This window comes from Tinamus guttatus, unplaced genomic scaffold (assembly GCF_059628265.1).
Source record: "Tinamus guttatus ecotype Peru unplaced genomic scaffold, ASM5962826v1 Tinamus_guttatus_pri_ptg000652l, whole genome shotgun sequence".
Taxonomy (NCBI): Eukaryota; Metazoa; Chordata; class Aves; order Tinamiformes; family Tinamidae; genus Tinamus; species Tinamus guttatus.
This window is the reverse complement of record NW_028289186.1, coordinates 45571-73086: the sequence shown is the minus strand read 5'-3', so window position 1 is coordinate 73086 and position 27516 is coordinate 45571. Positions and strand designations below refer to the sequence as shown.

Below are 27516 nucleotides of genomic sequence, written 5' to 3'. Positions count from 1 at the left end.
TACAACAGCTGCCACTTCAAGACCACCAATGGCTTCTACTGCTGCAAGATCACTGTCCTCTATCGTTCACTGAATCCTCCACTGAAATAGATATTTTCACTCCAATTTGGACATGTACCCAGGGTGGCAAAAAACACTGCTGCTTGAAGATGCAGCAAGAAAAACGTGGCCCTAATCCTTTCTTACCTGGAGTACATTTGTCTGCTCAGTCTCCTCCTGGGGCCTGGATGGCAGCAGAGGGCAGCCCTGCATCGAGTGCATTTTAAACAAGCCAACGTTGATGAATATCTCACTCCCTCTTGTGGCTATTTGGATGCTCTTTCTGCAAATTCACTTACAGTATTTGCAAATAAATCACAGTTAAGTGTCATGTACCACAGAATCAGGAAAAAACATTTCAAAATGCATCTCTACTCATTCTTTCCCCACATGCATGAGCATTCTCTGTCCTTGCATGCAGACCCATATGGACTCCCCGGCCCCGTGTGCATGGAGGCCCTGAGGGCTACACTCAGGCCCATAGAAGCACCCGGCCCTGTGTGCACAGAGAGCCTGGGGGGCCAAACAGGGGCCTGTAGGGCTCTGCCCTGCTCCATCCCACTCTACCACGCTCCACTGCGCTCCCCTATGCTACACTGTGCTCTACCATGCTCTACTGTGCTCTGCCTTGCTCCGCCTTGCTCTAATGCGTTGTACCTTGCTCTGCCTTGCTCCACCGCGCTCTACCTTGCTCCACCGTGTCATTTTGCGGTCTACCACACTCTACCTTGCTCTACAGTGCTCTACAGCACTCTGCCTTGCTCTGCCCTGCTCCACCTACCGCACTCCCCAGCAGTCCACTGCCCTCCACCTACCTTGCTCTACCTCGCTCTCCTGCTCCCTACCCAGACCCATGTACACACAGGACAAGAGGCACCGCATGAAGGCTCATAGGAAACCCCCTAGCCCATGCACATGGAGGGGCCACGTGAAGGCCGGGAGGGCCCATTTGGCCCTGTGCATACAGAGGCCCCAGGGGGTCGCACCGAGGCCCATAGGGCCCCCGGCCACGTGTGCACAAAGGCCTCAGGGAAGTGTACGAAGGCATGTAGGGTCCATCTGTGCTGAGGGCCCCAGAGAGACACAAGAAAGTCTGTAGGACCCCCCAGGGCACATGGGCATGGAGATCCCAGGGGACACGTGAAGGCCCATAGGGCCCACCACACCTTGCACACACGGAGGCCCTGGAGGGCAGGACAAATGCAGGCCCCCGCAGTCCTATGCACACAGAGATTCCACGTGGCAAATGAAGGCCCATAGGGCCCTCCTGGCCCTGTGAAAAAGGAGGTGCCAGGGGGACCACATGAATGCCCATAGGACCTCTCCTTCCCTGAACACCAAGAGGCCCTGTGGGGACACACAAAGGCAATGTCACAACCCCCAGAGCAGCTAGGGCAATTCTACAGGTCTATCAGCATCAAGCACAATGGACCTCTCAGTCAGCAGTGCAATCACATGTCCATCATGGGTCTATCATGCACTGAGGCACAACTAATGTCACAAACACCCATAGCAGCCATGAGCCTAGTACTGGGCTGTAAGCCTCTCGAACACAAGTGGCCTCACGATCACAAACACCATCACCTGGCCAGCATGGGCCTACCAACAACTGAGGCACAAGTGCTATCACAAGCCCCAAGACCAACCAACAGCCTAGCACTGCTCTATCAAGCACTGAGGCACAAATGATATCACCATCCCACAAAGCAGCCGTGAAACCATCATTGGCCTAGGAGGGTCTCAGCTGAAAGGGACCTCACCATCCCAAACACCAACAACATGTCCAGCTTTGGCCAACCATGCACTGAGGTAGAGCTGACACCACAAACTGCAGGAGCAGCCATGAGACTGCTATTGCCCTGTTAGCCTTTAAAGCACAGGGGACCTCACAATCACTAACAGAACCCCATGACCACCATAGCATTAGGCCAGGTCTCTGCCTCCCACCCCATTTTTGGTCCAAAAAAACAACTATTGCCACACAGAAGGTACTGAGGACTAGAAAAGTCCTGTGACATCACAACTGTGCAGCCCCAACGCTCAGCACAAGCCTATTGTGAGGCCTCCTCACTGGGGAAATTAAATTATGAAAAAAAAGAAAATTAATGGCTACAAAGGATAGAACTGGAGACTCAGGACCCCTAAACACCCCACACTAAGGTACTAATCCAAGAGGGGGGAAGAAGAGAGAGAAAAAAAAGAACTCCTATTACCTCATGGCTCCATTTTATGCCCTTCAGCAATCTTATTGTGCAAGATAGCCTTTCTTTTCCAAAAACAACAATAAATATTTTTGGAGAGCTTAAATCCCTCAATTCCTGCTATTCACCAAAACCCTTCACACCTTGCATTCCTACAGCAAAGCAAGAGCAGGACAAACTCCTCAGCCCTGGGTTTATGTAGCCGTAATCCCACCCATTGCCCTGCCCAGCAGCCCTAATCGCAGCCATAAATACATACAGGTGGGCAAGGAGAAGGTAAAATAGAGTATAGAAACAGTAAACACCTCAGTGATGAAACAGACCCTTGATGGGATGACTGAGACTTTATATCCTTTGTTCAGAATATCAAGAGGTTTGTTGCTAAAATTGTTTTTATGCTACCTCCTACTAGAGTGTGTGTTGAAAGAGTTTTATTGTGGGGAAGGAAAGAGAATTATTAGGGGGGGAAAAACAGAGATGTTTGAGTGTGGAAGAAAGAGAACTATTTGGGGATGGGGGAAGAGCTATTGGGAGAAGAAAAAAGGTATTTGGAGGAGTGAGGAAGAGTTATGGGGAGTATTAAAAAGTTGTATTAGCTGAAGAAAGAGAATTAATTGGGGAACAAAGAGAAAGTTAGGAATAAGGAAGAAGAGAAAGAAGTACTAGTGGACGGAGAAAAGAAATTATTGGTGGGGGAAAATAATGATGGAGAAAAAGAATTATTGGGGAGAGAGAAAGAATTATTAGTGTAGGAGAACAAGAATTATAAAGTGGGAAGAGAAAATTGTTAGTGAGAGAGAAAGAGACATTATATTGAGAAACAAGGAATTATTGGCAGGTGAGAAGGAAGGATTGGGGGTGTAAGAAAGAATTCTAGGTGGGAGAGAAGGAGAATTATTAGAGGAACAAAAAGGACAATATTAGAGAGTAAGGAAAAAAGATTTTAGCAGTCAAGAAAATGAGAAATGTTAGTGTTAGAAAAAGAAATGAATGATTGTCCAAGAGAGAAAAATATGTAGGGGATGAGGAAAGCCTGCACAAAAGCCCATAGGGCCTCCCAGGCCCAGTGCGCACGGAGGCCCCGGGAGGCCACACATGCCCATCAGTTTGGGGGGACTCTACGGGCTTTCATGTGTCCTTCATGACCTCTGTGTGCACTGGGTCCAGGGGCCCTTTGGGCTTTCGTGCTTGCATGACTCTTGCATGTGGCTTGCACTGACATTTCCTGTATTGAAAGATTCATCTTCCTAGCTGCTGTCATGCTTCTGCTCAGCACTTCCATTTTGACCAGCATCTCCTGCTCCCTCATAGTCCTCACCATGCTGAGGATTCCATCTGCTTCAGGGAGACCGAAGGCTTCCTTCACCTGCACTGCCCAGCTGTTGGTACTTCTCCTGCTCTATAGAGCAGTCATATTTATTTATGCCATGACCAGTGGGCATGCCTTGCTAAATATGAATGGTGTCCCTTCTGAACACCCTGGCAACAGCGCTGCTCAACCCTCTCATCTATACCTGGAAGAACAAGGAGGTGAAGACTGCCCTAAAAAGGGCAGTCATCAAAAATAAAATTCTTGACATAAAAAAGGAAGGGCAAAAAAACTAACTATTGTTGATGCTCTGGCAGGAAAATGATCTCCTGAACCATTCTGGGAAGCAGTTTTAGCAGTAGATAGTGAGTAGAAAGAAGACATTAGTATTAAGAAGGCAGTATTGCTACTTTCTGTGTGACGGTATTTTAATTGCTTGTTAAATTGCTTGTTTTTCTGATGGGCTGTTTAGGGATTTAGCCTTTTGAAAGCCTGTGCAGGGGTGTTTGCGGGGGCAGGATGCCCCATGCAGAGGAGTTTGGGGGACAGAACTGTGGTGTTTGGGGGGGCAAACCTATGCGGGGCGTTTGTGGAGGGGCAGACCAGCCCATGCAGGGAGATGGGGGGCAGGATGCCCATGCGGGAAGTATTTCACGGGCAGAACCCCCCACCATGCAGGATGCAGTGGAGGGGACAGGACACCCTATGGCAGGGGCATTTGGGGGGCAGGATGCCCCTTAGCAAGGGGTATTTGGGGGGCGGGGGGCAGCCCGGGGTGGGGAGGGCAAGAGGGAGCGCGCGCCGCGCCCGGGCAGCCCCGCCCGGCGCCATGTGGGCCCCGGCCCCGCCCCCCGGCGGCAGCGGCGGCGCTCATTGGCCGGGCGCGCGTGATTGGCAGCTCCGCCCCGGCCTCTGGCGGCGGGGGGCGGGCGCTTTCGCGACGGCGGCGCTTTGCGGCGGCCGGTGCGGCGGCGGCGGCGGCGTGTGGCGGCCCGGGACCGGCGGCCATGCTGCTCACCGTGTTCTGCCTCCGCCGCGACCGCACCGAGCTCACCTTCTCCCTGCAGGTGGATGCCGACTTCGAGCTGCAGAACTTCCGCGCGCTCTGCGAGCTCGAGTCCGGCATCCCGGCGGCCGAGAGCCAGGTCAGCGCCGCCCGCCGGCACCGGGCCGGGGGGGTTGGTGAGCCCGCCGTGTCCCAGGCGGCCCGGGGGGGATCGTGTACCCCGCTTCCTGCAGCCGCCGTTCCCCGGGAAGGGGCCTGGGGGAGCCCCCGGGGACTCCCTGTTTTCACCGAGATTTTGGGGGGGAGGAAAGGCCTGTGCGTCCTCGGGGGGCACCCCCCCCTTTCTCCTGCTGTCTTTGCCCCTTCCTCTTGGCCAGGGGCTCTCTATGTCCCCCCTCACCCGAGGACCCCGGAGGGGGGGCGTTATTGCCCGTTTGCCCCATATTGGTATCCCTGTCCCCTTGCTGCACCCTCTTGCCTGCTCAAGGGCTTTGGAGGACCCCTTTCCTGCAGCGTTTGAACCTCCAGCTGCCTCCAGGACCACTCACTCGCTGTGCCACGGCCTCTTTGCCCTGTCCCAAGTTTGAGTTATTTTTTGCTAGTGTGTTTCCTTCTCCGGAGGCCTCTTCCATGCTGTGTGAAACTTCCAGCTTTGTTTTCCTGCAGAGTGAAAATTTCTGCCTCTAGAGAGGCTCTGGAGTGAGTCAAAGATGCGGCAGGGACCTTGTCGCCCCTTCAGCAAAGGGTTTTGCTTGGTTCTTGGCAGTCTTGGGGTAGAAGTTTGTCCCACGTCTGCGCAGGATTTCACCAGGGAAGGCAAAGTCTATTCTTGTGCCTGCAGAAGATGCAAGCAAGGAGAGTGCTTTAGTGACTCCCTGGAGATTGGGCATGTTTTGATGTTTGGATAGGAAAGAGTTGGAAGCAAGGGGAACAGCCCAGCAGCTCTGGAAGCGGAGAGCGGGCTGCGACGTTGAGCTGCTCCGCTGCAGGCTCCTTAGCGCTGAGCAGTGGTTTTGGGGAGTGGGGGAAAGAGTTTCAACATAGCACTGCACATAGCACCTTCCTCCCGCCGCCTCAGTCTGGTGTTGGGAGGCCAAATGAGCTTCTTGGCTTTTTTTTTTTCACGGGTGTGAGAGGAGCTCACACCTGTGAAGATCCCCGCGCAGCCCCAGCCTGGGGCTTCGTTGTAATGAGTTGTGCAAGGCTTGCCAAGATGCAAGAACAGACTGCGGTGTGGGCTTGGAGGTGGTTGTTGTCTGTCCAGGACAGGTTTACTCACTGTTTGGAAGTGGGCCTGGTTTTCTTGTGATTTCTGTCCGTGTAGATGAGCTGGTGGCATGTTGGCAGACAGGACGACGTTGGCTCCATCTCCTCTCTGAGCGATGGCTTTGAGCAGCTTGAGGCTCTTGCCAAAGTTCCTGAAGTTTCGTGGATGTTGGTTTAGGTGGATGAGCCCTTTCCAAGCCCTGTATTAATATGTTATTTTTCCAGTTGGGCAAATAGCAATTGTTAATGAAACCTGCTGAATCGGTAGCCCTGTGGTTCCCTTGTAGAGCAGGTTCTGAACACTCTACCCAAGCGCAAGCCTCTTCCTTAGGTTGCCTCACTGTTTTGCCCTAACTCCTCTCCAGTGAATCATTTTATTTTACTCCCTTGGCAAGCAGGATAAAAGGTGACTGTTCCCCCCCCAGTGCTGGAGGGAGGATTTCCCACCTTCCATGGGTTTCACACATGCCAGGAACAGTTGCAGGTGGTAACGGCTGGTGTTGGGAGAGCTTGGAGAAGTTCCTGAGCAAGGGGATCACGTCAGCGTTAACACAGAGTTTTATACTGGTTAATCCAGACAACTAGAAACAAAAGGATTGACTAACTGGTCTCCAAAGTAAGAGTTGGAAGTGAAGGGTATAGGGTGTTTCCTTTAGGAAAAACACTTGATATTTCTCTTGCTAGGTGGAAAGAGAATAAACATATAAAGGTTTCTGTCTGCTGTGCTACCACAAGTTCCCCTTGATCATCTGTACTGTGACCAGTGCAGGCAGAGAAATTCCCAGTTGCTGCCAGCTACAGGAATGGCCTCCAGCAAGCAGGAACGCACCGGTGCTTCTCACTGGCGACTCAAAGCTTGCCGAGTGCTCAGTGTAAACACCTCGTTGTTCCAATCTGTCTGTCTTGCATCATTGTAACCTGATGGCCCTAAATCTATTTTAGGATAATGAAGGGTCATGTAATTCCTTGCTTATTTGTGCTGGGAGTTCTCTTCCTTGGAGTTCTTGCTCTGCTGTAATTAAACTGCTACAGGGTTTTGTGATTATATTGACCACAGGTTGACTTTTTCCATAATACCTCCGCTTTCTTCCATTTTCCTTTTTTTGATCCTTTCTCACCATGTATTTATTACTGCTTTACCTACTGATTCTACACGGTGAGCTTTCTAAAGTGGTTTTCTGACAAAACATATAAAAATACAAGCAATCAGTGGTGCAGCTCATTGCATAGGATTTTGCTTGCTTAAACCATGCTCCAAAAATAGGTCATTTGGGTTCGGTCCTTTGTATTTACCAAACTTTGTGGCTTACTGCAGTTTATTTTCTTCAAGAACCAAGAAGCACCTTGCTTCAGAAGTGCAACATCTGGTTCCTGTCACAAAACAAAGATGCATTTAAGAGCAAGAACCATGCAGAGTGGAGTAAAGCAATGTTGTGTGTGAAGTGCTTGGCTGTGCGAGCTGTTAATCGGCATCTTATTCTCTGCTCTTCAGTGAAATTAATTTATGGTGCTGTAGTTTGAGGTGAGAACTGAAGCACTTGGTTCCAAAGACAACGTGAGAAGCGGGATGAAGGAGAGGGTTGAAGCAGCGAGGCACGTGGAGGATCACAGGAGGTGCTGCGAGATAACGGATGCCACTCTTGGTGTGATGATAAGGGCAGTTGGAGAGGGTGGAGTTGTGGAGAGCGTGCAAGGCAAGAGTGGGAAAACCCATGTGGCTCCCGGCCACGGAGGTGCTGCAGTTGCATTTTTGCTGCCAGGAGGTGCACACTCGCCTGAAAGAGCGTGGGGAGCATCTCGGCAGAGCTTGCCGAGGGAGCTTTCCTGGGTGGTTCTTGCAGTGCAATAGTATCTGTGCATTTTTTATTGCTTTTTCTTTTTCTTTGCACAATTTTTATTTCCAACCTTGGCTATGCCCAGCTGTGCTGTTTTGACTGTTTAGTTGCAGCGTGTTGCTGGGTTAGAGGGCTGGGCCTGAAGAGTTGGATTGCAAGGTAACCCTCTATTCATCATCCACTAGGAGAGCTGCTCTCACAGCTAGTTCTTGCGTTGCTCAGGATTTATAGAACACTGTACTTCAGGAAACACGTATATCTTGGGTTAGAGACAGTTTGGAGCCACATCTGGGTTAAAAACTCATCAGGAGGACTTAACTGATTCTGGATTCAGAGTGATTTTGAAGCTTGATGGTGGTATCTAGCAAATGGTCTTGGGCATGTCAGTGTATCAGGTAATGAAGTGGTGACAGCTGCTCTTCAAGTGATACCAGTCAGCCTCTTATAAATACCAAGATGTCCCAAATGCCACTCTTGAGCCAGAAGTGGGTTACAGCACACTCAAATGAATTGGAAGTAGCCTTTAGACATGACAAGAACCCTCCACGTATCTCAACAACATGAGTTAAGCAGCAGCACGTTTTGCTGCTCAGAGCAAGTGTAATTTTTGTGGATAAAAGAGATAGAAGCTGAAGTGAGACAGTGCTCCTCTAGCATGGAGTGACAGGCTGGGAGTTTGTGAGTATGCTGGTTAAGATTTGAAGTGTTTGATGATTGTTGTTGCTGTTGTTGTTTTGCTTTAAAAGAGGGATTTTCCTACTGCTTAAACATTATTTCAATGACAGCTGATTTCTTGATTGAGATTCCTTGCTCCATAAGGAGGCTCTACCCTGTGACATTGTGCGAAATCTGATTAGCGAGTCGTATCCGGGCACTGATTACCTACAGAAAAGCTCACGGCTAATACCTGGCTGGCTTACAAGCTTGCTTTGGAAAACATGCTACAAACCAGACAATTTAATTTTGCTATGTTTTTGATTAGCTTATTTTAACAGCAGAGTGGATTGGATCAAGAGTGTATTAAGCTGTGCTGCTAATGGATGTATAGTGCTGTGTGCTTAATTCGTTGTCTGAGGTGTTATAGGAGAATGTTCATAAATCCAATCTCAGCAAGGCGAGAAGTAAACCCCCCACTTAAACCGATCAACTTGTGTCTTCCAGAGCCTCTGCCCAGAGAAGCTGTCACTCAGGATTCACATGTGCAGCTCAGGCTTGTTCTAAGCTTGTATTGTCTGTGGTCCCCGATGCAACTGAATAAAATGGGGTTTTATTCATGGGAACTCCTCCTATCACAGCTAGCTTTACTAATGCCAGTAATGTTTTGCAAAGCAAGTCTCCATCAGCATAGGCACTGTATGCCTTAATGCACCTCGCTCAGGGGCGCATCTGGGCTTAGAGCTGCACAAGGCAGACTAATGCAACGCTGATCGATGTCGTGGACTTGTCTTGAACACGGGTTGTGTTCTGGGTCCGTGGGAAGCCGTCGCAATAGCATCAGGTAGAGTCACAGCCCATGCAAGCAAGTCCTGTAAGGGCTTCTGCCACGTGTTGGTGGTGGTGGTGTTGTTTTTTCTCAATATGTGCTGATCTTGACCTGTGGCAAACCTGTTGTTCCTGTACCTGTGGCCTTTTCCAGACCAGAAACATGGTCTTGCCAAACTATGTGGTAAATGTGAAATTCAATCGTAATGCCTGATAGAGGTAGGCTGAGGTCTCCAGTGCTTCTCGTTTTGGGTTCCTGCTGGTTATAGGAGACTGTTGCACTCATCTACCCAGTCCCATTGTGCTTTGATAAAGGCATAAAAATCTTACTGCTCAGCAGATACTGTTTCTGGGATGCCCAAGACCTGTATTTAGCAGGAGTCTTCTTTTAACGGGTATATTTATCTGTGTTATGTTTCAGCTAAATCAAAACAGTTTTGGGGGGCCAGGAGCCCATTATCTCACAATTCAGGTGTCGGATGTAGCACAGTGGTCCTGGTGATGGTATTCATCTGCAGCAATTGCCCCTTGAAATTTCAAGGGAAATACAGAAGTAATTTGGGGCATTTATAGGTACTACAGATCTCATGCTTATAGAAAAGTTCCCAAGAAGATTATTCATTTTTATTTCGATAAGTTTTTATAGTTTAATCTCTGTACCTCTTGTTATGCTTTCTGTTGCAATAATCTGACTCAAGAAAAAAAAGTGACTTTGTATTTTATGTTCAAAGGAACTTAAGTCCATGTAATGCATTGCTTGGGACAACCTCAGGAGTGGTATTTTGGTAGGTTTCAGGTGCCAAGCCTTTGCGTTGACATGGAGTTACATCATCAAAATGAGAAACTGTTGAGCAAAGAGCTGAGTTTCTTTAAAACTGGTTATTCTGGGGAGCCAAGTTGTGCATAAAGGCAGAGATCATTGATCTATAGATGATCTAGTCCAGTGTCTACCCTGATCAGCACTGTGTGCACGTCTACAGTTGAGTCCTTGGTCAATAGATGTTGACGTAGGGGGATAACATTTTAAGAAACAGCCATGACTTGGGTAATCGTAGAGCTTCAATTGACTAGAAATGTGTGGCAAATGCACCTGATGCAAGGCCTTCTTCTCTTTAAATATCTTGGTCTCTAAGAGATCAGCACCTCTCAGAGCTATTGGATTTTGGAGCTATTGGAACCATTACTGGATTTCTGTAAGACTAATTCTCTGTGGTTGTCCAGCCACTTGGGTGTTGAGGTCTTTCTCTGAGCCTAGTGCTGCATTGGCTGGGCCTGTCTGAGCCTCAGATGAGAATTGCTGATCTTCTGTTCTGAAGTTTGAGGTGGCTCCAAAGCAGCAACTGGAATGCTTTCCTGAAAAATAGAGCAAATAATACAGTGCTTGGAGTTTTGTTTTGTGTTGCTTGGCATTTTGCTTTGTCACCTGTGCTGCTTTTCACTGCCCTCTCTCTGTGAACAGATTGTCTATGCAGAGCGACCGCTAACTGATAATAGCAGATCTTTGGCCTCCTATGGCTTGAAGGACGGTGACGTGGTGATCTTGCGACAGAAGGAGAACGTAGAGCCGCGGCCTCCGATCCACTTTCCAGGTGAGAAGGAACTTAGGTGAAACTTTTGCTCTTGACATGCAAAGGTGTTGGGGTTTGTCAGATGTGAACTCTGCCTCCTTTAGTACTGTGCTGGGCAAAAACATTCGGAAATGCGAGCGGCTGGAAATGAGGCAGAGGATGTTGTTTTTAAATTAGTACAGGGGTTTACTCCTTAATGAGTTTTTTATTCTTAAAAAAAAAAAGTCAGTTTTCCTGAGGAAGGGTAGGCAAAGGAAAAGAAGTAGCTCGTTCAGAAAAAGTCATGTTTTGCAAAGACTTGTGGATTTTCCTAAGACTGCTGATGCCCTTCCCATGCCATATAACGGTGCAATAACATGCAGTCTGTGCAGCTCAGACTCATTAAAAGGCTGATGTGACGTGTGCTCTGCATCTGTGTTGTGACATAAAGCCAGAGAAGCTGGATCTGAACAAACCTGGTCGTGCGATGATGCATGCAAGCCAGATTCTTCTAAATCCGTAATGTACGAGGGGAGCCCTGTCTTTGTGTTTCCTGCTGCAGTAACTTCTAGCAAATCCCCACCGTAAAGGTAGACCTGGAAAAGAGCCAGTGACTCCTGGCTGTAGGAAGGGCTTGGGAGCAGCAGTGGAGGTTCTGATGCTCCTGCATTAGCTAGAGGCTTGATACCTGCAATGCAGGTCTGCAGAAATGTTAGTCTTGACTTTTTTTTTTTTTAATCTTTTCTGAGAGATACAGAAGTGCCATAGAGACACGGGCTTAGCCTTGTGATCTCTGTGTGATATTTGCATTTGCAAAGCTGGAAGTAACCAGTCTGTGATTCAGCAAGTGCACTGCTGAAAAGGAGGCTACCTATATAAGGGTGTGCTAGCATTCCTAACCTAATAACCTGAGCATGTGGCAGTGTTTTGGTGAAGCCCTCTGATGTGGATTTCTAGTTAAAGGCCTGTTCAAATATTGTAGCATTATGCCCTACCCATCCTTTCTCTGCTTTTTTTAAGCGTAGTTGCAAATATGAACCTGGCCCCTTTCCCCTCCAGGTCTGCCTAGGATAGACTTCAGCAGCATTGCGGTTCCTGGGACATCCACGCAGCAGCGGCGGCCACCAGCACAGTCCCTCCGCCCGTCGCCTCCGGATGCGCCTGCCTTCCCTCAGGGTTTGGACAATCCAGCTTTGCTACGGGAGATGCTGCTGGCAAATCCCCACGAGCTGTCCCTGCTGAAGGAGCGCAATCCGCCTCTAGCCGAGGCGCTCCTCAGCGGAGACCTTGGTAAGTTGGTTTTTCAGCATGAGATGGTTTTAAATCTTTGAGCTCCGTTCTAATAAAAGGCAGTCACAACTGTTTAACTAGCTGGATCACTCGCTGGCAACACACTGGTAAGGCTGATTTAAAAAAAAAAAAAAAAAAAAAAAATACTAGCTGGAAATGCTGAAGGCAAACTTCTCCCTCAGATGAGGCCACGTCCAGTAACAGCTTTGCTTGTTCTTCCCACTTAGCTTTTTGAATATCCTCTGTTCCCCACTATGGGAGGTCAGGTGGACAGATGAATTCTTTCTACGAGCAAGAGCAGCTCAGCTTGTTTTCTGCACTAAGACTCCCTGAATGCAACGGTTCTCTGTAGTGGTGCTGCTCTGGCTGCATCCCAGAACTGCCCCCCAGACCTCCAAGGAAGCAAGATGATGTAATACCAGTTGCTAAAGAAGTAGGCTGCAGAAAAAGAGAGGAAAAGGAGTGTCTGTCCCAATGCTGGATGGTTTAAGGAAGAAGTACCTGGTTTCTTTAGGGAGCTTTTCCAATAGCTACACTGTTGCCAAGTTGTCACAAGTTAAAAAACTTGAAAGTTGTTATGTATTTTGGTCACATTATAGCACAGTTAAATTACAGTATGGTGTCCCTCACTTTCCCTGAAGGCGAGTAGCTGATCCTGCTGCCTCATTCCTCATCTGATGAAACTTTGAGCTCTGATAGTGTTCTTTTTGGAATAAAGATGGAGTGATTTTGGTGACTAAAAGATTGTTTGTCAACCTCTGGAAGCTAGGAAGCTATTTCAGTTAGGAAATATATCTTGTCCAGTTTGGAGAGTTGAAGGAAGAAGAGGGGTTTCTAGTGATCTTTTCCCCCCCACACATGCACTTCTGCAGATAAATCCTAATGATTTCTTCCTTAGTCAGATGAAGCTACAAGGGACTTTGCATGGATGTGGTTGGCCTGTTGCATGTTTATTCTGACTTTAGCTCGTATCCAGGGAGCTAAAGATTTCCTTTGCTTTCTAAAGGTTCTTCTCACCTCTTGAGCTGTGTGTCTGTAGCTCAGAAGAGACATACCTTTCTTTAAGAAGAATGTGCTGGTGTTGGCACGGGAAATAGAAGTTAAGCTCAAGATACCCAGAACTGGCTCATCTGCTAAGCTTTATTGCCTGCTATGCACATTAAACTTTGATTCAGGTGTGCATTTTCAGTCCCAAACTGCTGCAATGCAATGTTAGGAGAAGCAGTTTTATCTGGCTGCACTGTCAGCAGTGTGTATTTGGGCACAGATCCAATCCTGCCCTTGCCCTAATGTCCATGCATAGATTCTTGCCACATACTCACACTGCCTGTGTTGTGAGCACATTAGAAGGCACCTGCTGCACTGAAGCCCAGTTGAAAAAATCAAAACATAAAATCAAAACATGGACAGTGCTTTCTTAAGCATGTAACAGACTTGGAGCCCAAGAGCTGCTTTATAGGAACAGCATTACTTCAAGCAAAAGCACAACCTCATGTGTTTACAGAACTTACTTTATAGCCAAATACTCTTATGAATGTATGTGATGAGATTCAAGCATTAAAAAAAACAGTAAGTCTTTCCCAAAAATAAGTTTCTAAGAAGTTGTGTCATTAGGAAGTGTGGCTAGATTTCCTGAAGCAAGTGGCCTTGCTTGCTCCTCTTGACTACAGTGGTGGAAACTTAGCTTTAGGGATGAAAATATCTGTGTTTTGGCCCATGCTGTTCGGGTTTGAAGTAAGTGTTATTAATCTTTATGTCTAATAATTTTGTTTCTGCTCATTGCTGAATCTACAGTTATTTTGCTGAGTGAGAAGTACAATATATTTTTGCAATCAGTTCTTGTAGATCTTAGAATTGTGGTTTCTTAGCTCTATCTCTGTGCTCCTGAGACTCTTAACTGAGATGCTTTTGCTTCTTTGCAAACAGGTGTAAAAACTGCTGCCATCTGTAAAATGCTTTGGTATCAGCAAGTGAAAAAAAAGAGTATTACTGTTATTGTGCCTGTTTTCTCCTCAGTGAAAAAGAGAGATTGTCTGAAGACTTCTCAGAATGCTTGTCTGATTCAGGCTAGAAGCTCATGTTCAAATTCTGCTTTCAGAATTTCTGCTCTGGATGTACCTTATCTGCTCTTTTTGCAGATGGGCTCTCCAAGCGTCGTGTAGGCAATGTGTGCTGCAGGAGAATAACAAACTGGGGGTTTAATAGCAACTTTTTGTAGAGAGTGATGCCTTCATGTTTTCAGTTTTCCTTTTATTTGAAAACCATACGTGCAAGGAAATGCACTCAGTGTCACTATGGGTGTCGGGGAAAGGAGAAATAGTTCCATGCAGTTTTTCATTCGTCTTCTCAGGCTCCCAAGTTTGTAACCAGTCCTTTGGGGTCCATCCATACTGCCTTCAGAGGAGGCTTTTTGCAACTGTTGCTCATTCTATCCCTGAGCGTGTACTGGCATTAAAAAACAAACAACAAAAAGCTTGGTATGCCAGGAGTTGAATTAAAGAGTAATTTCCAGTAAAAAGCATTTCTGTATCTCTTTGTTACTGGCAGAGAAGTTCACCAGGGTGTTGGTGGAGCAACAGCAGGACCGAGCCCGGCGGGAGCAAGAGAGGATTCGACTCTACTCAGCTGACCCTTTCGATCTTGAGGCGCAGGCCAAGATAGAAGAAGACATAAGGTAACAAATCAAAGTCACACACAGGCTCTGGAAGTCCTTAGGGAATTCTTTTCCAGGGAACTTCCATGGCAGCCTGGTGCTTTTTCCCTGAAGCACACAAGAAAATGTATTTAGAAGTTGTCTTAAGACAGCTATTTGCTTGTGGAGAGGTATCTAGGGCTACCTTTGCCTGTGGGAAGTTTGGAGATGGGAATCTACAGGCACATTCCATCCTTGTAGATAAATCCTGCACAGAGCATGAGCTGCAGCAGTGATGCCTGGAGGCTACTGGGCCACACTGAAGTCTGTGAAGAGCACAGACAGAAAGTGCTTAGCAAAGATGTTCTTGAGAGATGGTGCTTACGTGCCTTAGACATCTCTTAAAGCTGAGAACTGGGCCCTCGCAGGTCTCTTAACCCAGTTCTTTGCACAGCGATGTGGTATCCTTTCTCACTTGTTAACTGTGGTTTTTGTACTGCTGGCTAATTCCAGGCTCTGAACCTCACTGCTGTCAAGAGAGTCATTCTAGAGAAATGATGTTCTGCTTGTTGATGTTTGTTCTTCCTTTCTGTCTTACAAATGTAATTGCACTGGGCTGAGCCTTGACTTCTTAAATGGACTGATAAATCCTTGAGTCAGAGAGTGGCTGGTGTGTTTTTCCTGATACAGAAGGGTCTGTCTTGTATGGACTTCTAGTTGGTCATGACCAAAATTCATTTGTGATAAGTGAATTTTTGCATTATGACTGACAGGGTGTTGCTGCAAGATAAATGATTACTATTTATGCATTATTTTTCTGCACTGCTATTTAGAGATAGCAAAACTCAGAGGTGCAGGAGCACTTTCCTTCTCTCAGAGATGGAGAATTGGGAGGAATGAAGATGAGGTACTGAAGGTTGTGCTGCTCAGTTTGGGCATCCTACAGTCCCCAGATTTCACACACAGCCTTTCCAAGATGTGTTTCAATTTTTACATGTTTTGTAGTAGAATCAATGTCAAGCAGAGAGAGAAAAAAGGGATAATACTTTTAACAAGAAGGCTTAAACTGAAGAGCCACCACTGTAGTAGATCCTATTTAAACATAAATATTAAGAGACAGTATAATGTGTGATTCTTCAAGTTGTTTCATGAGTACCTGAAGGCAGAGTGGACTAGTAGCAGCAAAGCAAGGTGCTTTAGTTCCCAAGAAAACCAGGTCTCTGATACTGCTTGATTTTTGTTGTATTTGAAGCCTGCCCTCTTAGCCCCAAAGAAACCCTATCTACCTGTCTCATTCTGGGAAGGTGACTCCAGCCTGCATAAAGGCAAGAGAAGAGTTTAGTTCCTGTCACCTACTGAGGGGGAAGTCGAAATTGCTTTAGAGCTAAAAGCCTTTTTTTCTGAATAGATGAGCTATTTCAGATGCAGTCACTGCTGATCCCATCACTCTCAAGATTACTGCAAGGCCAGCAACAGGGTTCTCAAGTGTGTTTCCTGTAGGCTGGCATTTGCAGCGAGGGCTTGTGATCATCATGTGTCCTCTGTGCAGATTTGCTGATCGCCTTCTATCCTCATGCCTGCAAAAGACAAGATGCCAGGGATGCGCTGGAAGATTTTAACACTCAGCTGCTGTGTGGGATTCCAGCGTTGTAGCTACTGGCAACATCTTCATGTGCACTCGCTGCTTTATTTTAGAGTGACTAACAAGCATGCGGTGTTTCTCCCACCCGTTCTCCAGGCCAGCCCTCTGATGACAAGCAGAAGTCTGGGAGGTGCAAGTGTCTTGGGTGCTGAATGCTGTAGTGTGACTTGTGAGGCCCTGGAAGGGATGGTGTTTGTCCCTCCTGGGAAATGACCTGGTATCTCTGGATTAAGACAATCACTGCTAGCAATTCCTCTGCTAAAGCTATGTGTAGCTAATGAACAAGTCTGTGGTTTAAACAAGTTGTTTGTAACTTGATGGACTGTAGTAGGTGGGATTACCAGAGCTGTCTGCAAATCAGAAGGATGCTCATTAAATTACTGGTTTGCTGGAAAGAGGTCTGTCCGTCTTTTTTTTTTTTTTTTTTTTCTTTTGCCATTATTCTCCTTTTAGGCAACAAAATATTGAAGAAAATATGACAATAGCAATGGAGGAGGCTCCTGAGAGTTTTGGCCAGGTGGTGATGCTGTACATCAACTGCAAAGTCAATGGACACCCAGTAAAAGCCTTTGTGGACTCAGGTGAATTGCCTACCTACATCTTAACTTGTTGCTGCATACCCTCCTTTGGCTTATTGAAGGAGACAGTAAATGTTCCAGAAATTAACGTAAAATATTTTCTTTCTGTAGTAGTGAAGCTTGATGTTAAAGGCTTGTGGGGTTTTTTTTCCCCTTCTAAAGCATCTAATTAAAATCTGAGAGCATTCTGGATGTTTTGAAAGGCAGAGCCAATTGTTGAGATGCTTTGGGAAACACTGCAGACGAGTGATTGAACCCCCGGGGTCAAGGCTTTGGTTGAAATTTCTGGTATCTGCTGCTTGCAGTGCTAGAAAGGTCCCTGCCAAATGTGTGCCTTCAATTTGCAGATGATTTTTGCTTGCCCTTAGAGCTGTTCTTTCCATCCACAACTTTAAAGGGAAAGCACTTGGGTTATTCCAGCTCAACAGCAATATATACTTTACTGTCCGTGCTTGTCTCTGGGCATACACATGGCATAAATTAAGAGCAGGGGGATTCGTAACTCTAAATTCTCTTGTTGATAGGTGCCCAGATGACCATTATGAGCCAATCTTGTGCTGAAAGGTGCAACATCATGAGGCTGGTAGATCGGCGGTGGGCTGGCATTGCGAAGGGTGTGGGGACACAGAAGATCATTGGCAGAGTGCACTTAGGTAAGCACAGACCTGCTTCTTGGGGCAGCTTTAATGCTATTTTGATAGCCTCTAATTTGATACTATGAATAATAAACTCCCCCAGAGCAAAATAAAATTACATTGGATATATGTTCATTTGACTCGGGCACAGTAATCTGGCTTCTGTTCAGTTTAGTGCTTTTCTTAGCCCTTTAGCTGAGGGGAGTTTTGAGCTCCTGCAGATTTTGATTTGGCATGAAAAGTGTTAGCCTGTGGGGTGGTAACTTATCTTCCTTGCCTTTCAGCTCAGGTTCAGATTGAAGGGGATTTCCTGGCATGTTCCTTCTCCATCCTTGAAGAGCAGCCAATGGACATGCTTCTAGGACTGGATATGCTTAAGAGACATCAGGTAGTAACAAGCCGTTTCGAAGCAGTTCCTCGCTCTTCCATGTCAATCACTGCAGGAATGGCATTTATGCCACATTTAAACTTCCTAGAATTTTTGGAGTGAGAGCGGTGGGTTATCTTCCAGTCAGTTGTGGAAGATGTAGCCATGATGTATGTCCACGGGCCTGTATGGTGTCTGGCTGCTTCCTGAAGTTTTTTTTTGCTCTGAACAGAGATGCTCAAATCTTTGAAACAGAATGACTTGTTATAAATGAAGGCATCCGTGGGCCCTTGCCTACAGCTGAAGCTCTCGTCCTACTTTTGTTTTTGTGTCTGTGAGCTGTTCCTATTGGAAGTAAATTGTTTAACCTGCTGTTTTTCCTTTTTCTTTTGCAATCAGCTGGTTCTTACGTAGCCCCTGTGTCTTGGTGCTCTCCCCTAGTGCTCCATTGATCTCAAGAAGAACGTGCTGGTGATCGGCACCACTGGCTCGCAGACCACGTTCCTCCCCGAGGGCGAGCTCCCGGAATGCGCGCGGCTGGCTTACGGAGCTGGGCGGGAGGACATGCGATCGGAGGAGATTGCTGACCAAGAGCTGGCAGAAGCAATACAGAAGTCTGTAGAGGAAGCAGGTACCCCAGGGAACCCCGCTGGAATGATGCTTGCCAGTTTTTTTGCTCTGTGTCAGGATGTCTGTTAGCAGTCACTGGGAAGCCCCTTGGCTTCTGTGGATGTAACCTAATGTAATCTAATGCAGTGTCAGTGAGTAAGTAGTGGAGGGAATGGTGCTTTCTTGCTCACAGCCTCTAATTGCACCTCTCTGTCCTGCAGCATAGCAGCATCTGTCAGCATGAAGGCATTTGGGGGTGCTTGCTGTTTCATTTGTGTTCTCTGCAACTTCCTACTACCTCTGGTCTCTTGGTCTTTGAAGATGTGGGCACAAGTTAATGCCTCTGGTGCCTGTTCACCTGGTTCAAATTGTAGTGCTTAGCCAGGGATGTGAGTCAGCTAGGTGATATTTTAGTAATCACAGAAGTACAGCATTGTGGCAACTTCTGTGATCTTGTTCTTAGCAGCTCCAGCATATAAAAACACGGGAGCCTTAAGAACAAGTACAAATCTGGTGGATAAGTAAATACCCATTTTTGGCAGCTATTTTGGCTTTCCATGCACAGTGATCTGAAGGCACCTCTGTAGCCAGTTGCTTAAGAGCTACGCAATTCTGTAAAATGTGTTTACTTGCCCACTTATTTGCTCTGGGACAATATGAGTTCATGAGACTTTTTCAAAGCATTCCTGTTTCAGCATTTTCTTTAGCATTCTCCAAAGAATGTGCTTGTGCCCCTGGAAGATAAATTGCTGCTTTTATTGAAGATTACTTTTGCTCTAAATAGCTTATTTCCTATTCATTCAGTAGAGGCAGCTGAATTCACATCTTCATGCACGCCATCCGCTTGGTATAGGCGCTCTACAAAAAGAATTTTCCCCCTCAGTTTTGTCCCTTGTGCCTCCAGAAGCCATAGGCTACATAGCAGTTTAGTTAAGTGGAGATCTCAAATAGCTGAAAGCTGAGCTATTAACCAAGCTGTGGATTTTCTTTTTAACTCTTCTTCATATACTTCTGATTAAAGGAAATTGTCACTTTTGTATTTTCCATTCTTTCAGTGGAATGGTGAATAGCTCACAAAATGTGCTCCTTAGGCCTCCTTCAAAACTGACAAAAAGATAATACTTTCAAAAGGGAAAGGTTTCAAAGGGAAACTGAGTTTGGAGTTTTTCTCCTACCTTTTTCTTTGAAAGCATGCAGTAAGATGCTTTTTCCCACAGCAAACCCAAAAGTCTTTGCTGGGTTGTATGTAAGCTGACAGGTTTTCTTATTTTTATTGCTATCTTTTCAGACACTAGTGAAAGCACTTGTCCATATTTAAAACTGAAGATTTGCTCAGATTTGCTTTTATAATGCACTTAATTTTTTCTTTAATACTTGCTGTCTATAGTCCAAAAATTTACAGCCGCTTACTTTAAGGAAGGGATGAAACTGTGCCCATTTGTGCCTTTGACTTTTTTCTTCCGCTCTTAAGACTAAGATTTCCAGGGCTGCAGACACCTCCAGAAGAAGGCCTGTCTCTAAGGAAGCAGTTCAATGACTCATTGCACGTTTGACTTTTGAGGTCAAATTTGAAGGCTCTTTAAGTCAAGCTGCAGTAAATACAGAAACACAGTGTAAAACAGCTTTAGCCTTGCTGCTGTCAGCTTTTGATATACCTAAGGATCAGACTTGGTTACTTGAGCTAGTTCCATGTAACCTGCAACAGAAAAATGTAGACTAGCTCTCCCATTCAATTCTGAGCTTGATGTAGACAAGGCTGACTTCTTTCTCCCCCACCCTGCCCTGGCAATATCTTGACATTTAAGATCATCTTTGGACACCATGGTTGGATTTGGTTGTCATCTGAAAGGGTTGAATAAAAACCAAATCTGAAAAATCCTAATCTGAAATATGTGGGTCTTTACCATTGGAGAATTTGAGTCAAGTTCTTTACAGTAATTAAAAACAAACAAACAAAACAAAAGAAACAAACAAAAAAAAACTAAAATGATTGAAATCAAAGCTGCTTATGTACCAGTGCAGTTGGAAAGGCCATGTGGCTTCTAAGGCTAATCAGCAGTCTACTAATAGCAGTCTGTTGATACTGAGCCCTAAAGGAATGTGAAAGATTCCAGTCTTAGACTAGAAAAAGCATTTTGTGTTTTCACTGAGTGCTTCTCAAACACAAATGAACAAGATGAGGGTGGAGCTTGCTTAGGTTGACTCTATATAAATCCTAAAATACATCACAAGCCTCTTGCGCACAGATAGTTGTTAGCTGTATCTTAAAATGTCCAAGTATTAACATATATGCCCTCTTCCTCTCTTCCAAAACTCTTAGTTGCTGCTAGATGGCACCAAGAAAACCAAGTCAAAGAACAGGAAACAAGAACAGAGGCAGAAACAGAGAGTGGATATAGTGCAGCGCCAAGAGACTCGGCTCCCCACAAGACCTGTGTTCTTTTATAACAGCTTGAATTTTTGCTGCTTTTTCGTAGATGGTACAACAGAAATAATTGTGTACATCACTAGGCTATTAAAGTTCTCCTTTGAGTGCGCCTGGATTACATATTGTTGAGCCTTATTCAGTCACTGCAGCCCCCTTTAGCCTGGCTCATGGGTTTTGTCAGCTGGCCTGTGGGTGTATTGATGCCTGAGCAAAAAGCAGCCGAGGTGGAGGTGTCCCCATGTTTTTCTGTGTACAGCAAGAGCATTCTGCCCAATACTGTGATCTACTAGACCTTCCACGTTTGCCTCAAGTTTGAGAACTTTATTTATTTATTTTCTTAAAGCAACCAATATGCAAATGTTTGGTTTCCCCCTCCTTCCCCCAGACTGGTAACAGCTCAGTGATGGTGGAAAAACTCCTAAAAATGACAGGAAAAAACACTGAAGCTGGTGTGGCAGGAAGCATTTCCAAGCAACCTACCCCACACGTGTGTTGGGGTTTTTTTTAATCCAGAAAGGGCACTGTGCCTATTTGCAACTCAAGTATTTTTCCTAGTGTAGGGAGGAATTTATCCCCACCAGTGCCCTTTGCAGAGAAGAGTTTGCTCCCAGCATTAGCTGGATTGATTTCCTTGACAAGGCCAGGATTTGGCACCCATAGCTACCCTGTGAGAAGGATGACAATGAGGATCATGCTGAGGAGCACTTGACAGAGTATCAGCTACTTCTGCTGTCTAAATGACTATCATCCCTTGACATATTTGACTGATTAGACCCTTATTACAGAGCCAGTGAAGGAAAGGACAAGTCTGCTCCCTCTAAAGAGTTGGTTTTGCAGCAGAGAGCATGAACATAATATCACTGTGTACAAAGAGGAAAAAGAAACCTCCAATTTTCATTTGTATCCTGTGTCTGAAGCCTTCTTGCCACCCTTGTGGAAGATGATTGGTCTGGAAATGTGCAGGATGATTCTGGCTTTTTAATACTCAAAATTTGTCAAGTTGTTATAGTTGCATAAAACAAGATGTACAGCCAGTAGAACGGATGGATGACTTCGTGCATCTGCTACTTTATTTTACACCAAAGGGTATCTGTCAGAGATGCTGTATCGCAGCGTGTAATGCACCATCTTTATCTAATGAAGAATAAAAGAAACAAATACCTGAGGCGGAAAGGCAGATTCCTTCCAGGATATCGAACACAGACAAATCTAGCTGTACGTACGAGCACGGTTAGTCAGCTCTTCCCAGTAAGCCTGTATATCTGTTTTAAAAATAAAAAATAAAATTTAGAGTAGTAAGACTTAAGGTAGAAAAACTACTATATTTTTAAGACCACTGAGGCCTATGAGAAAAGGGAGGGAAGTGGTAAAACAAATCCTACAAGGCAAAGAATTGGATAGCAAATCTTTGGCCAAAGTAAATCCTACATATTTTAATAAAAGAGTATGTGCTATTGCAGCAAAGGCCATACTAGTGTTTTAGTGAAAGCATGAGACCTGATATATCTGTATAGACTTACTAGCAAGATAAATTCCCTTAGGTTTTGCTGATAACCAGTGTTTGGTGCTATTGACAAAGATCTGTAATTCATCTGTTCTCCATGCAGAGAAGGAGACGATGAGTTCTGTTTGACTTCTGGCTGTTGCTTTGCTTGCTCTACTCTTAAGCAGCAATTTCTTTTGGGGATGTCTCTGACATCTTTCACCCCAGGCTCTTTTTCCTTCTGTTTGCAGCAAGCTGAAATCTGCTTGTGGTTTCCTGCATACAGTGTCACAGGACAAGGCACTAGTTGCTGGGAGGACTGGGGGACTCTGGTGTCCCTGTAACGCGGCTCCTGTTTGTTGCCTTCAGTATGGAGGACAGACTAGTATGGAGCTAGATGTGTGCCTTTTGCCACATGTATTTTATGAAGTGTGTAGTATCACCCCCGGAGCACTTTGAAAGTGCAAATAATACAAAACAATGTTAAACAGTGTTTAAGTTGTCCTTTTACAGAGAGATTTTTTTGATGTGATAAATTGAACTTGATGAATTTTCCAGACACAACAGTGGCAAGCAGGGATGCCTTTTTTGTGAATGGGAAGAGCTCCTGCTGCACAGGGTGCTCTTTGCAGACAGCTGTGGGAGGAAGATGAGAAATTGCAGGGCTATAACCATGCATGTTGTGTGTGCTTTGAATGTTAATGCAAATTTGCTGTATTTGTTTCCTAATCCAAACAGAACATCAGAAGCCTTGATGCATGTAGTGTGTGTTTACTGCAGCTGGAGTGGGCCACAGACCAGGTATTTATAGCTGTCAGTTTATAAGCTTTCACTACTACCTTCACGCTACCAGCAGCAGGGCTGTCCCTGCTTTAAATTGTACTGGGGAGAAACCCACATGGCTTGAAATTATCAACTCATTCATTTAAGCATGTGGGAGAAAGATCTGCCTTGCTTGAGCATAGACAATGGATTTATGTGAGTTTCTTGGGAAAGATGGAGGCCCGTAGAGGAAGGGCTCCAAGTCTTTTCTTTGCTCTGCAGGCATCACTCATTTATCTACAGCACTTCTGGTTCCTTAACCTGAAATTGTGTTGAGTGGAGACAGCAAATTCCTTAAAACTGTTTGGCAGTTCAGGGCAGTCGTGCACAAAATGGACCAGCATGAGATGCTGCCTATAACCATATCTCCTAAAAGGAGATTAAAGCAGATCTGCTGAACCAAAACATCATTGTGCTGTTGTATGGAACTATTTATTAGAAACAGTGTCCAAATTAATGCAACGGAGCACGGGTATGTCACAAATCATACCCCCCCAGTTCACCAGTTATATGGGTTTTTATGTGACAAGCAAGTGTAAAGACTTTAAAAGGTAGGGCAATAGTTGGTGATAGTAGGCTTTCTAATGGCTTTAATTTACTGAATAGATGCTGCTCAACCTGTAATGGCTACATGGGAGTAGTTAAACAATTTAACTAGTTACTTTACAAAAAAGTAGTAGTAAATTGTGTGCATGAGCTGCCATGCATAGCTATCTGATCTGAAGTGATCCAGGTAAGTCCTGATGTTACTAATTCCTATACTTGGAAAATCTTGCACTCTTTGCAGAGCATGTTAACCTGAAACTGTCTGAATTACATGAAAATCTGCTAGACAGCTGTCTTTCACTTTTAAAGTATATAGGCTCCCGGAATTGTTGGGGTCCTGTAGTTAAAATCTCCAAGATTTTGCCCACTTATATGGAAAATGCTTCAACAGAGGCTTTCCTCCAAAATGCCAATTGGCAGCTAGTTTCTTTCCACACAACAGCGAGTAACACTAACTTATAAACAGAGTGAGTGTCAAGTATTTTATATCAACGATTGCAGTTCAAGCTGGCATAATCTAATGAAGGATGTTTGTTGACCTCTAAATATCTTGCTTTATAATCACTGCTTACCTTAAGATATCACAGAAAAATGCAAAACAAACAATTGCTCTGACTCCTACTCTTCTTTGCTGTCGTTGTCACATCTGCCCTGCTATTCAGGTGAAAAAAATGACGTTCCTTGGCTTGTGTTCTCATTTTAGGCAAAGGCTATGGCTAAAAGAAAATATAAAGTTATTTAAGCTTCAATAATGCACTGTGTAGCATCTGTGAAGCCTTCCTCTAAAAATACTGTGTACTTGCATGCTGCTGGAGTATCTTATCTATATCATGAAGTGAAGTACAGACCTTGCTCTCCTTCAAAAACTGACTCTTAAGTGAGGTTCTGGGTTTTCATTAACATTTTCAGTGATTCTGGATATATTTACTCACTTTCAAGTTTAAATTTCCTCTAGTGGTGAGATCTCCAAGCACCTTGGAAGTGGCTTCTTGTGTCTCTTGTTGTCAGTAGTTAAGTGTCTGCAGCTGGTATGTACTTACTGGCCTTGCCATTAGTTAATAGCACTCTAGACAGTCTGACAACTCTTAATCACTAATAATAAATGGAGTGGTGCTCTGCTGAATATTTCCAAATGGACATGATGTGTCAAGCTGATATGCAAACTATCCTTTCAGCGTATATTCCATAGATAGAAATACTTGGAAAAAAGGCGGTCTCGTACATCTTAACTGCTACTTTCTCTTTCTCTCTATACATAGAGAATAGTGACAAAGAAACTACCTCACTGGAAAAGCCCTCATTACCAGCTTCTGATGGGTTTCAAAATCCAGTCCAGTCTTCAGAACTAAGTTCCAAGATCTGTAATCCCGCAAATCAATTACTTGATCGTTCCGTCTCTGCCCCTGCTTCAATTTGCTCACCCATATCTAGCCTCGCAGAGCCTACTGATCCTAGAGCCATGAAGTCCTTGGAGCCTTCAGGTGAATGCCAGATATCCCCAGAAAAAGAACATCCTCTCTTATTCCGGCCTCTTTCCAATAATGCTTCTTTGCCAAATACTGACGGTTCTCTTCAGGCGGAGGAGGTAACCTGTTGCAGTCCAACTTGCCTTTCACAGAACACACTCAAAGAAACATTTGCTGACAGTCTAAAGGAATGTAACGCTAAAGAACAAGGCCATGGTCAGGACCCTCCTTTAGAAGTAACACCAGGAAACAGCTTGGCTGACGCTGCTGCTAAGCATGGGCAAAATAAAGAAGTACCAGAACAGGAGGAACAAAAGAACCAGCTTCCCAGAGATTATCAGATCTGCAAAGAACCAGTGAATGAACATCTGGAGAAACAAAATGAGACAACTGACCCAGAATGTCCTCGTGGTGTTGGTGGGGTTGAGAAACCAGCTGCAGAAGAGGAGCATTGCAAAGGCATCCATCCAGAAAACTCCCCTGCAGAAATGAGAGGAAATGGGGTGGAGAAAGCGGGGGTCTCCTGCATGAAAGAGAGGATTCAAATGTTGGCATCTTGTGGCCATATGCACACGGAAATCTTCATGGAAATAGATGTGGCTGAGAAGTGTCTGGCTGGAGTGCCCAGCTCAGCAAGCAAGCAGGAATGGCAGGCTGAGAATGGAAGTGTATCTGATGTGAGCTCGGATCCTCCTTCTATGGAGGTGGAGTCACTGAAGTCTGACTCCTCCTTGAATGATTCAGTTTCCATTTGTGATGTGCTACAGTCTGAAGACACCAATGAAATTTCTGCAGAGTATGAGTTGCCTAATTTAACCTCTGAAAATAGCTCTTGCCCCTCCAGCATCCATCAGCTGGACACTGACCCAGGAGCATCCTCAGAAGAGTCGTATTTCTCTCTCGCATCAGCCTTGAAAGAGCTTCACAAACTCTTGATTATCAGTCGCAAAGGAGATTGTAAAATCCTCCCATCTGAAGAAGTTTCTCAGTTGGAAATAGCTCACAAGGAACAAGCAAACCAGGAGGGGCTTCCTGAAGATAAGCATGAAGATGTAGATCCAAACAGCCAGGAACAAAACTGCCCCTTCAGTAAGGAGAGCTCTGAAGATAGAAATGCAGAGCAACCACTGGGGGAAGTGCATGGTGATTGTGGAGCAGAAAATGTTTGTGTCACATGTATCAGTCATACACAGTCAGCTGGCAGAAAAGATGTTACAGAGATGCAGAAGCTTTCAGGTAAGAGTGATCTGATCATGCTGAATTCTGCCATGACATCTGCTGACCAGCAACAGAGCTTTGGGCAGACAAATATTTTGGCAGAATGTGATAGGAACCCAACAAATCTGACTTCAGAGGCAAATGCATCTGTTTCTGCTAAACCTACTTTGAATAAAGATGTGTCTGAAGATACTCAGAGCTTGCTCACGGGAGCACCTGGGAGAAGCAGCACCTCAACTCCCAAAGGTCCATGGCCATCGTGGGGGTTTGAGGAACCAAGGCTGCACCTACCTGCTGGCTCTTCTGAACTCGCCTCCGCTGCTTCTCCACCGCCCGCCTTCCCTGTGGCCGACATCAATCGGATCCTCTGCGCTGGTTTCACCATGCAGGAAGCTCTTGAAGCTTTGGAACAGGCAGATGGAAACGCAGACCTTGCTCTTCTCATTTTGCTGGCCAAGGGTATTGTTGTTCCTACGTAACTGCAGATGAAGTAGCTGACTGGAGTGTCTTATACAAATTATACATCATCACACACAAGCAGAATGTTGAGCCAGATTTTTTGAATTATTTGCAGCCAAAGTAACTTGTCTATTCTGTTTTCACTTTTTAGATTTGGCCTTTTAAAGAAAGCATTGTGTGGACAGGATAGTTTTTAATTCATTTGATGCATACTGGATTAAAATTAATGTTTTTATTTAAATGTACAATTTTAGAATAAGTTCCAAGGTTACAAATAAAAAGCAAAAGCCATTAAGATCACTGCTGCCGCCCTGTCCAGCACAAAACCACTCGCAAAGCGAATTTGACCCGTGCACGAGTGCAGCCGGAGGCAGATGAGAAGTGTGTACGGAGCGCAGGGCGACGCAGGCGCAGAAGGGAGCTTGTCCCAACGGGCTCTGGATTTGAACCATTTTTAGCTCTCCTATGCTTTATAACCCAATGTCCATATGTGATGCTGACAATTACTGTAGCTCCTGAAGGTAGGTAGATGTTTACAGGTCTCACGCTGTGTAATGCTTTGTGAGCGAGGTGGAGGGCGGTTGGTTGGTTTGTCCGTTAAGCACGTATTTTTGGTGGTGTGCACTGAAAGCTGATGCCTAGTTTTGCCAAATTCT

General features: G+C 45.4%; 1 protein-coding gene across 2 annotated transcripts; it reads left to right on the top strand.

Annotated features, from left to right (window-relative positions):
* Positions 1 to 4533: 4533 nt before the first annotated feature.
* On the top strand, positions 4534 to 27026 carry LOC104567637 (DDI proteasomal shuttling factor 2). Of its 2 annotated transcripts, none has more exons than XM_088536206.1 (9): positions 4534 to 4694; positions 10598 to 10727; positions 11745 to 11975; positions 14523 to 14649; positions 16703 to 16830; positions 17352 to 17480; positions 17747 to 17850; positions 18271 to 18460; positions 24977 to 27026. In XM_088536206.1, the coding sequence occupies exons 1-9, from the start codon at positions 4557 to 4559 to the stop codon at positions 26878 to 26880; spliced, it is 3081 nt and encodes a 1026-aa protein (XP_088392332.1). In that variant the 5' UTR covers positions 4534 to 4556; the 3' UTR covers positions 26881 to 27026. The 2 variants fall into 2 exon arrangements, with proteins under 2 accessions (XP_088392332.1, XP_088392331.1); XM_088536205.1 differs by lacking the exon at positions 24977 to 27026 and adding an exon at positions 20759 to 20974.
* Positions 27027 to 27516: the final 490 nt, after the last annotated feature.

Excerpts from the sequence above, each read along its gene's own strand:
- LOC104567637 (XM_088536206.1), top strand. The coding sequence starts at position 4,557 with ATGCTGCTCACCGTGTTCTGCCTCCGCCGCGACCGCACCGAGCTCACC. Across the intron at positions 14,650-16,702 it reads AAGATAGAAGAAGACATAAG|GCAACAAAATATTGAAGAAA; the intron begins GTAACAAATCAA and ends TTCTCCTTTTAG. Across the intron at positions 16,831-17,351 it reads AAAAGCCTTTGTGGACTCAG|GTGCCCAGATGACCATTATG; the intron begins GTGAATTGCCTA and ends TCTTGTTGATAG.